Source organism: Pseudopodoces humilis, chromosome 10 (assembly GCF_049639895.1).
Source record: "Pseudopodoces humilis isolate 2021_Gansu_Grassland_sample_001 chromosome 10, ASM4963989v1, whole genome shotgun sequence".
Lineage (NCBI taxonomy): Eukaryota > Metazoa > Chordata > Aves > Passeriformes > Paridae > Pseudopodoces > Pseudopodoces humilis.
Window position 1 is genome coordinate 9550214 of NC_142209.1, and position 11712 is coordinate 9561925.

The following is an 11712-nucleotide window of genomic DNA, read 5'->3' on the forward strand; positions in this document are numbered from 1 at the left end:
TACAGTACTCTAAAATACATGGAAAAATATTAAATGTGAGTATCAGAAAATGTTTTCAGCATTTTATTACTTTATCTGTCAGACACACAGAATCTTCCATCCTAAGTATTTGGCTGTAAATATCATGTTTTTACCAGGATCTTGGAGTCAGCCTGACATGAAAAATACAGATTATTAATATATTAGTTGCAAAGCAATGCTATGCTCAAATCACTCTTACTACATTACTTTAAGGAATAAAAATAGCACTTTACTTGGCTTCAAGGGTTTTTAAGCCCTTCACGAACGCTAATGTAACTCTTCCCTTTGTGGCGCTGATCATGTTTTATTTTATTCATAAACAGAAGTATCTATTTCAACAGTTAGGTTATGAGCACATGAATCTACATGTATCTGCAATTCTCCAGATAATATCATCAGTGGCAAAGGAAATAGAATTAAAAGAACTGTTCTTGTTAACCAGACAGGAAACCCTACACTTCAGCCTCTTCAAATTAGTAGTAGACAGACAAGCATCTTACAGCTTTTCCAGAAAAAAGCATTTTAAATCTTGGAAGTTTAACCAGTTTTCAAAGTTTTTTCAGCAGATTTTAAATCCCCCATACATTAAAAAAAAAAAAAAAAAGTCATTACACTATACAAAGAGAGGAAGCAGCATAAAATATCCCATTGAAGAAAGATAAATCTCTGTGTACGATGGGCTGGCTATTCAGTATGTAGGAGGGCTGAAGCATGCTGACATTAGCTTAGGAAAATATGCAAACTCTTCACACTTCTGAATGCAAGCAATTTAAAAGCCCACAAACTATCCCCCAGGCAGCCATCTCAAATAGTGAAGTACTAAAATGAAACTAAAATTAAATTTGAAAAAAGCACAAGAACGTCAACTTCCATACTGATTGACTACATTATACACATTGCTGTTTTCAACTTATATTTACTTATACTAATACTAGTTTGTTAATTCTATTCAATTTTATACAAAATCATTTTTATACCAGCTTAGTATTTGTATTCCATAACTCATCCAGCTTTTCCCTTTTAATTTCACTGCCCAAAACCTGATCACACTGCTGAAAGTGGCATATGGCATTACATGAAAAACTGACACAGCCGGGCAAGTGCCTGCAGGGGAATAATTCATCTCTACCAGCACTGATAGCACAGTGCCTACCCCCACATTACTGCAGCTGGAATCTCTGCAGTAGAGCAGACTGCCACTCCTCCCAGGACTGTCCTCTGGCTGCTGGGGAGCAGGGTCAGCCCTCCCCACTAAGGGCTCTTCACCCTGGTAAAAAATGCAGGCGAGATAGGAGAAAGGGTTTCCTTGACCTATTTCCTCAGCAGCTCTCACCCCTTCCCCTCCTACGCATACATATCTGCACCCACCTCCGAATTACACATACATCCAAGAATCTCTGGAGGTTGGTGGAAAAAAAAAGATCTGTAGGAAATGGGACACTGAAAAGTAGCTACATTTTCCTCCACATTTTTGCATCTGTGGAGAAATGAAAGCTGGAGAGACTATGCTGCATTTCTCAGTCCCTGGAGAACAGAAGGAAAAGGTAAAAAGCATCAAAATGACAATCTTTATCTTAGATGAAAAATCATTCTTGTCTTAATTGGTTTTGTTGTTCATAATTTTCCAACACCCACCGTACTAGTGACAGTCCAAACACACAGAAGACATTGTTCATACCCTCGGGGCTTTCCAATTAAATCCCAGAAATTTGAACACAGTGAAATTACTCATTTAATTACAAGTGGAGAGTTTAAAGATTATAATTTATGAAGGATTTACAGCTATGCTTGGTGTTTGTACACAAGAGAACTTTAGCCAAACTCTGGCTTATATTCCTTGGTTTTGTCTAAAGGACAAAAGTGATGCTCTACCTGCTTTTGTCTTCAAAGCATTTACATAAGCCTCAACAAAAGACTGTGGCATTTTCTTCTCCTAATCAAGCAAGCCTATAAGGAACCAGGCTAGATTAAATGTCCTTTTTAGCTTCAAAATTTCAACAGAAAAGCAAGAAACCACTACAGGGAAATAGCATTAACCTAAATAACAACATGTGAGTTAATGAGTGGGGGCAGGGGGGCAGGAGAGTGGATGTTAAGCTCAATTAAACTTCTGAAGAATACAAAAAGAAAGTTTTATTTTTTTAATACACGAAAGCTGCATCCAAGCTAAGACTATAAGCAGATATCCAATGCTCTCAAATGACATTTTATCAATTGAAAAAGCACCTTTTTTATTAGTGTAAACCAAATTCTGATATGTTAACAAAGTATTGGAGACTAAAAATACACACATAAATGAGAGACTTGTAAAAAATCTTATCTAGTTCATAGCAATATATAGTTGCTCTCCATAGTCACCTGAAGAACAGACCATGCTTTAAGAAAGTAGAGAAACCTAACTTTCTGTGGACCAGTACTTATTTAGTACCCTTCCAGCTAAAACCAACAGGGAAAAAGGTTAGCAGTATATAAACACTGCATCAAAAGTTTTAACTGCTCTTTAAAAAAATCCTGCAAACTTCTTCATGTACTACACTGATAGAATTATCTTTTTATTCAGGTTCAAGAGATGCTGTACAAAAAAAATGTACAGCAGAGAGAAAAAGTAATCTTGATCAGCATGTTACACCCACTGGCTCAGAGTATGTGGTTAACAACACTCCAGAGTGAAGAAAAAACAAAAGAAAAAAAAAAGCAGCGCTTGCTCTGTCCACAATCCTAGGGGCAGCTTTAGAAGATTCTAAATCAAAACCTTACCAAAGTAAGACAGGTTACCCTTGGACAAAACTACCAACTGCATTAAACTTGGTTTTGGAATTGGGACCTTTCTGGATTTATGTATTTTGTTACTACCTTAACAGAGAGCAATCAAACTTCATACAAAGAATTTTGTATTTTTGAACTAATTCCTGGACTTTTTGCATACAGTTTTTAAGTCTACCAACACACAATTAAACTGGATTTGTGGCTTTTTTTTGAGAATTTAATGAATATAAGACCCTTTAAAGAAAAATAATTTGGAGATCACACATCACTAAATGATAAATTTAATTTAATTTAATTAATTAAATTTAATTAATTAATCACTAAATGATAAATTATTACTATTATTTACTATCATTCTGGCAGATGATGCCTTAAGAAAAAAGAAACAACAGGAGTTATTCATGCAATTCAACACAACCTATTTAACACTTGCTCTGAAAATGACATTATCTGACCCTAGAGCTATGTAAGACTTCTTAGCATTTAAAAAAGAAATAGGGACAAAGCAACCAAATTTCAAGGGTGTTCCAACAATTATTCTTAGATTGGACAGAAAATGAACTGGTACTTTAAAAGGGTTTTCAAGTAAAACTTTAACAGTCAGGACTGCGTTAGAACCCAACATTCAGTGTTGGTATTTGGTGATTGCCCTTCTTGGATTTACCTGCAGCCACCAAGGAGTCTTTTTGCTGTTTTTTTTATGTGCTATAATTAAAGAAAATAAAGGCGTAGCAAACAGCACTCTCTTAACCACACTGAAACCAATCTGAGTCATCTTCTTGGGAAACTGTGGACAGAAATGCTGAAGACTATGTTCACAGAAGCTGTTTCACATCGCTTTTCTTCTGCTGGCTGCTGTATCTGCACTGCCCTTTGCATCTGCAACCCAGTTTTAACAAAACCAATGCACAAGTTATAAAATTTACAGACCGAGTTAAATTGCCAACTTCATTTCTGCCCATTTAATTCAAATCCACAGTCCAGACTTAGAGGTATGTATGCACAACCTGTACATGCTTGTGTACTCATAGATACACAGATAAATATGCACTCCTCACAAAGATTAAAATGGCATTATTAATTTGGACATGTCCTCTGGAAAAGCTCAGAAACATCAACCTTCCAAAAATTCAATTTACTTTTCATGATGGAAAGATCTGGATGGCAAAAAAGAAGCTGCAGACAGCTTTGTTCAGACAATTCCCAGGCTCCAGCACACCTTCCAGTGCCAGCTGCAGTGTGATTTTCAAGGGAAAAAAGAGCACCAGGAGAAGAGTAAAGTCGCTGTAGATGAAGATGTTGAGCAATTGCCTTATGATAGACTGTGCACTTAGGACAACTGCACCACTGCTTTACTCTTGATACCCAGTAAGGGTGATTCAGCCCAAAGTGCAAAACACTTTTCACCCTAAAGCTGAAGAGCAATTCTTGTCCTTAAAATAACACAGCAGTTTTGGTAATATCTGTTGGTAATATTACCAATATTGTTAATATCAAGTTGCCCTCTGGGTCCATAAGTGAAAATTTAATACAGAAGGCCTGCTGCTGATATTAAATTGAGCACACATTTATGCTCTTTCTTGTTTGCTGTTCATTAAGGAATAACACAGAAAAGAATTACAAAAATATGCAACTGCCTGATAGGCAGCGTAAAACTTCTTTTTCTGTAAGGTGCTACTCACAATGCAAGACAAATTCACACAATTAACAAATACCAGGCTGTTAGAATAGCTTAGCACTTATGTCTCAGTCACTTAGCAAACTCTGCTGAGCAGAAGCTAATTCATCTCAAAGCTTTGTGAGAAACAGGTTATAAATTTTCATAAGCAAAAGTTGTTGCATCAACTAGTTACTTAATTGATGTTTACTACCCTCAGCACTGCAAAGGACTCAAAGTCATGATCTGGGCTACAATCCATTGTTGGTCTTAAGGGTTTTGTCTCCTCTTTGGAGAAGTATTCTGAAAATACAGTAAACATATCAGTAAATATATCCTAAACTGTTGAGGGAATTATGAGAATACTTTAGTACAGAGTATCCTTTTTTTTTATCCTGCTCGAGGAAAGGGTTGGAGGATCACTGTTCTAGCAATGCTACTGTGCACTCCTGTAGTTTAAAACAGAGTAACAAATATTCAAGTATGTAAGCTTCTCTTAAATCCTAAAAAAATCCAAAAACCATGTATCCAGTGGGAAACAAAATTTTCATCCAGCTATAAATAAATACATGCTAGCACAACTGAGCTTGTAACCAATTCAAGAGCTACCTACCAAACATGAGCTGATAAATTCATATTAACCTACATGGAACCTCTTTGGTTTCTACTCAATGTAAACACCTATGCTGAAAATAATTAGTGGAATAACTGAAGAACAAACTTCTTAACATATATAAGAAATTATATACTGCTGCATTTTATGTATGTATGATCCTTCACAGCTGGAACAGTCCTAGATGTAACATCTGAAAAACTGACATTCCTTGAGAGGTATGTTGTAATTAAGAAGTTAAGAAAAAATACTTTTCTGAAAGTGTTAAACAGTTTTAACAGCAAAATTCTTCATCATGTCACATTGTTGCAGGCATTTAGCATCCTCATAAAAGCATCTTAGTAAGAGCTCCACATGCAGTAAGGCCACCTCGATTTTGATTTGTTAGAACAGTTACACATTGGCAGAGAAATTAAAATGCAGGAGCATTTTAATAGCAGACTACAGCAAAGCTTGGAAAGGAAAGGCTTATTAGAGATACACAGGTCGCATTAAGGTCTTCCTTTCTCCTAAGTTGGCTTCTCCTGCGGCTCACTCATGCAGGGAGATCATAATTTTGTGGCTGTGATATTTCCACGGCAACACTGGTGACAGTGATGTCACAAATTCAGTCCTGACATAGCTTCGGGATCAAGTACAAGGAGCAGATGGGATGCGAGGGAGAAAGCCTCTATTTAAACACAAATCTCTTTCATAAGAAAGAAAGAGGCATCAGCAAATAACCAGGTGAATGGATCACGTTTTCAAGTATGATATAGTCAGAAGATTATCCTAGCATGAAAATCTATTTAAAGGCAAGACCTACAATACAGGGTAACTGTCAAATTTGTTAGGCCTTATAATAAACCAACCTTGAAAGCTCCCTGTTTTGCATGACAAGCCCTGTGCTCCATTTCTAAAGTGGCAGTGAAGACAATACACTTTTGTCCCTTGTGACTTTCCTTTAGAGAACTTTAACATTCAGATATATTAATTTGATACATCACTGTGCTCATAATACCATATGTAAATATGATGTCAAGACCTCACTGGAGTGAGTTTGTTATCTGAATTAGATATGATATGAAAGACATTAAAGCAAATCCCAGATGGGTCACCAAGTATAACAGGATGGTAACTAGAATATTCAGCCAGAATTGTCAGACTGGCAAAAGGGAACTGTACTTTTGTCCTCATCTGTGGATGCATGCAAAAATCAACACAAGCTCCAGGCCAGCTAAAGACCCCTAAGCCGCTCACCAGTTACACACTGCAGAGTCCAAAAAATTACTGGTATCAAACCTCCTTCCTGTCTTTGGTCAGCCCATGAACCAAGAGAAACTAAGCCTACACAGTATAGAAGCAATTACAACAAAAAGGGGAAGGGTAGAAAATGCAACTACAATATAGTCACAAACACAGTCTTCACATTAACCTGTGTCACAGTGCAAGAAGAAACACAGATTTCTTAAAGATGCTCCCCTCCACAGAGGACAAGTGATAAGCAGCAAAACTACCAAACAAGAGAGGCAAGGGAAGTGCCTATGACCAAAATTCAGGTGTAGGCAGTCATTCACAGAGCTGTATGCGATGAGAAGTGGTTTCTTACGACAAAAAGATACGCAAGAAAAATGAGAAGTCAAACAGGAGATAAAGGAATTAAAAGGATCACAGAAGAAAAAAGCCCACATTTTTCAAGATTTCAAGATAAACACCTGGAAGAATTACCAACACTCTAGATCTCAGGAGGGAAAGGAAGAAAGAGAATAAAATCTGCAGACTGAAGCTGGGCCTAGGCCAAGATGTGAACAGACCCCCAGGAAGGAATATTGAGTGGAGACAGAGACCAAAAGCACAATGCAAGAAGGAACAGATCCAAAGTCAAGTAGCTAAGCAGGGTTCTCAGACATCATCTATGAAAGCACTAAGGCAAAAAACTGCAAAAGGGAGAGAAAAGAAAGCAGAGTGCCTTGTGATACAAGCCACGATAATGATCAGTTAGGAAAGTCCACCTGATTTGCTAAACTATGACAATACCAACAGCAAATAAAAGAAGCGGGCGATAAACTGAAGGATGCTGGCTGGTCACAAAAATAATTAAAAGACCTGAAGAACTACAATTGTTTAGCTTAAAAAAAAAAAAGAGCACAAAAGTTTGGGGCTATAAACCTCTACAGGCCTATTACTTGTTAAAGTAGTCAACTCTGGAAACAGTATCCATTAACACAGCAGGATAAGAAATATAGTCTATTTTAAGATGTAGCTTATTGTTTTTGCAGTTGTGATTAAGACACAGCTGTCACAGACTAACATGACTACAATACAACCCAGAAAAGACTCCCCCGCTCCCTTTTCTTTTGTAAGGCCAACACTCTTGGATGAGAACATGAACTGAGTTCCCCCACTGGACTTTCAAGAGGTCACTTTAATTTCAGTACTGGAAAGCCCATCTTCTTTTTACCCAAGAGGAAAAAAGCCTCTCTCGGACAACTCTTGCGCTACTACATCTCTTTTACCTCATGTTTATAGAAATGTGAAAGTGACGGCTAATACAAGCTCAAGGTAGCTCTCAATGCTAGTTGTATGGTGTAGCAAATCAAGGCAGCTGCCAAACATGAGCTACAAAGAAAGTCACTTCCTATTGTTTTTCAGAAAATAACTTACTTTCTCTTTATCGCACTGATCAAAATTAACATTCCCTGATAGACAGAAGTCAACTGTTCTTCTAAAATGAAATCTTACACAAAATCAACATTTTAAGAGCAGAAAATACATTTCAAGTCCAAGTTTTCCAAATATATCACACAGAACAAAAATATCTTTACAACAGCTAAAATGAAAACATAACAAAACCCGACAACAACTATAAAGTAATAGGTTTTAAAAAGCAACAAAATAATCATAGGCATATTCTAACACAATCTCAGTCCAAAAGCAATTCAAAGTATAAAATAACACTAGATTGGGATGCCAAGTATTTTTTTCCAGCTCTCATTTCTCTATATAAATATCATAGGCACATAGTGTATTACCTTCTTTTTCTGAAGCTTGGCATTTTACTTTCAGTACCAAATCAAAGGTACGTTCTGGATTTTCCCTAAAAGAAACAAACACAACCAATTATCATACACATATTTCAGATCTTATTTCTACTGTTATATCCTTTCCATTCTTTTTATAGAATAAATAGAATTAAAATATCATTAAACAAAATTAGTACTCAGATTAGTTCTAAGGAAGAACGAAAAAGTCATATTTCCCTATATCACCTTAAGAAAGGAATAAAAAAGATAAACAAGCTAAACTGTGTGATTTATTTATGTGATCTTGTCATTGCCTTATATATCAAATAGCTTTTATAGCACTCCACCGTACCCCATCTAACAGTTAAGAAAAAAGAGCTACTACACTCCTTATCAATCAATCAATCTGCAACATTAATAGTCACAGGCAGCCTTTTCTGAAGTTTTGTCTTACTTCTACTAAATAGGAATAGCCCATCATTAGACTTCCATTTTAATTCCCTGTGTTCAGCCACTATCCTTTAAATGCATCTGATTACCGCGCCAAGGCCGAGAATCGTTTGGCTTCCTCTTTCACCAGATATTGATCACCAGCTGGGACTTTAAAAGCTGAACCTCAGTCATGATTCACTTCGAGAGCCAAGGCGAGTGCATTAACTAGGGATGGACAGAAGCCGGAGCTAGCCAGGGAGAGGGAGCCTCCCTATCTGCAGTAGCCATCGAGGGCGCTGTGTGTGAGGACCGGCGCCTCTTCCACCTGATGATAATAACAAACTGCATGTGCCAACAGCAATTAACATTCAACCTAATCCCAAACTACATATTCATTGAAACAGGTCTAAATGCCATTACCATACCATCCACCCCTCTCTGCCTACCAAGCACACTACTATTTATATTAAAAACAAGCGGTATAACCGCACACAGATCAATTATCTATTTAGCCCACATAAAAGGCTCATGCTTGAACTCCTGTGTTGTGTAACACTCCCACTGAAGTCAGCTGAAGATTCAGGCATTAAAAAAAACCCAAAAACCAAGACTTGGTCCCAGGTTTCTAGAATGCTTCACATAAAGCATACAGCAAATTAACATGTTGTTTCTTTAAATAAAGTTTTAAATGAAATCCAAAGGCTGAGCTAGGGAAAAACTCAGCTGTCACAAATTAATTGATTCAGTACATGCTTTCATTGACCTCAGCACCATCATCAATTGAGATATGCAATTATAGTCTAGTTCAGACTATGAAGACATAACCTGCCCATATCACACTCTTTCCTTGCATTTTAAAGCATTTTATTGGAGAAATCCTGTACTGACTGATCCTGAGTACAGGAGATTAAATTCTGGTCTGAGTTACAACAGCCTAAATCCAGGACATTGGAGATGTACTCTTTAGTACATCTAATACACTAGATTTACCCTGGTGTTAAACTGCCCATTGCTCCTCTGGCTGGTGAGCAAGTTCATAATGAAACTGATAAGGCTGTGATAAGGTTGAGTCACCTAGAAAACTGAACCACAAAAATCCTTCATTTAATAGAAATTACATCTCCCCATAGCATTGGTCTAGCTTGGCCCTTGGGTTTATCCTCTCAGGTTGGGCTTCTAATCAATTCGTGTTACAATCATGAAATGAGTGCTTATAACTCAACTCCTAGCTGAATTACACTCATGAAAAAAAGCTCTTTGAAATACTGCCTTCTGTCTTTCACTGTAGTACTCTAAAGCTGCTTTTGCAGGAAAATGTTCTAAGTTTACTCTTCACATCCCACTACGCTCAGAAGTGTCAAAAATGTGTCAAACTAATCTAGGAATTGTGAGCCCGTCTCTCGTCTCTCGTTTCCCTGCCAGCCCGGTGGTGCCAGCCTGCTCACTGAGCACGTATGGACACGGAGCTGTTTGTCAATTGCCGAAACCCGCGTGTAACATTTTGTCACTTTCAATGTCACGAGAGAGGCGGCCGCTGCCGGAGGGTAGCCTGGAGGGCAGTGCTCCCGAACACCCAAAACACCTCTTCTGCACCTGCTATGCCGTAATGGCAGAAGGATGGTCGGCAAGCACCATGGCCATAAGCTAGAACACGAGGAGCTTCACTGAACATGAGGAAGAACTTCTTTACACTGAGGGTGGCAGAGCAAGGAAGGTCGTAGAGTCTTCCCCTGGAGACGTTCCAAACCTACCTGAAAGTGTTCCTGTGTCACCTACTCTACATGACCCTGCCTTGGCAAGGCGAGCAGACGGGAAGATCTGCAGAGCTCCCTTCCAACCCTGACAATTCTGCGATCTCCTAAAGGGATGCCTACAATAGGCTCGGCCCGCGGCGGGCAGGGGCATTGCGGGCAGCTCCGCTGGGCCTGGTAGCCTCGGGACCGCTCTGCCACCCCCGCACGGGCCCCGCTCACCGGGCACAGCCCGAAAGGCGCCGGGGCCTCTGCCCGGCCGGGCCGGCGGCTGCCGAGCGCTTCCCCCGCGCCGCCGCGGGCGGGCGGTGCCGGGGCCGCCGCAGGGCCGGGAGGCGGCGTGGGGCGGGGGAGAGGCCGGCGGGGCTGCCTCCCCCTCCTCCTTCTCCTTCTTCCCGCCGCCGCAGGCCGGGTCGGGGGCCGCCGCCGCTCCCCCCGCGCCGCGGGTCCCGCCTTGCCCCGGCTCCTGCCGCCCGCCCTTCCCGCTGTCACTCAGCGGCCGCGGCGGACGCGCCCGGCCCCTCGCACGCTCCCGCCGGGTGGGCTCCCCCTCCTCCCGTCCCCGCCCGCCGCACGCCGGGCCCGGCAGACCGGGGCTGCGACGGGGCCTGCTCGCCGCCTGGCCGCAGCGGAGGCTCGGGTCGGCCCGCCGCGCCCGGCAGCCCCGCCGCGGCCCCGCGCACACAGCACTCACTTGAACCTGCTGTCCATGGTCACATCGCGGGCCCCCAGCGGCGGCCCCGGCGCCCCCAAGGACAAGCGCCCCGCCCGGCAGGGGCGAAGGGGCAGCGCCGGCCGCCGAGCGCTGGGCGGCGGGGGCGGCTCAGCGCCGCGGCGGGCGGCGACCCATGGCTGCTCCGCTCCGCTCCCCCGGCTCGGGCCGCGACTGCGGCGGAGCGGCGGCACCGCCTCCTCCCCCGTCTCTCAGTTCCTGTTGCAGCCGCTCCGGCACCTTCTGGGAACCAGGAAGCTCCGCGGCGGCCCGGGGAGCCGCCGGGCTTGGTGTCACCTGAGGCCGGTGGGGGAGGGCGGGCAGGCCGTGCCCTCCGCGGCAGGTGCGCGGGGCACGGCGAACCCTGCCCGAAGCCCGGCAGGTGGGGCAGGGACCGTCGTGTGTCACCTCACGGGCACCTGCACCCGCTGCTAAAGCAGCTCGGAGGATGAGTCCGGCTGGTGTCTGCACTGACGCGTGGTAGCAGCCCTTCTACGTTCTTTATGCACAGCTGGAAAATGGAGGTTTTCGTACTAAAGGTCATAAATGTTTATTTGACCTACGGTAATCTGCTTAGCTTTTGTTTTTATTGAGTGCTAAACAAACGCTCTCCAAAACTGCTGAGGAGCTGGTGCAGCGGGGGATGGCTGGAGCAAACCCACCGTCCTGTGAACACAACATAAAAAGCTTTCAATCTTCGAGTGCTTCCCTCGAGTTTGGAAATGAAATAAAAATAACGCCGTACTTGAGAGGCTTCC

General features: G+C 41.9%; 1 protein-coding gene across 5 annotated transcripts in view; it reads right to left on the bottom strand.

Annotated features, from left to right (window-relative positions):
- Positions 1 to 11000, bottom strand: part of DENND1B (DENN domain containing 1B) — a 165260-nt gene extending 154260 nt beyond the window's left edge. For all 5 annotated transcript variants that reach the window (XM_014250801.2, XM_005521254.3, XM_014250800.2 and 2 more), the window contains exons 1-2: positions 10937 to 11000; positions 8069 to 8133 (exon numbers count right to left, since the gene is read on the bottom strand). In XM_014250801.2, coding sequence (XP_014106276.2) covers positions 8069 to 8133; positions 10937 to 10953 — 82 coding nt within the window. In that variant the 5' untranslated portion in view covers positions 10954 to 11000. The remainder of the gene's footprint in view (positions 1 to 8068; positions 8134 to 10936) is intronic.
- Positions 11001 to 11712: the final 712 nt, after the last annotated feature.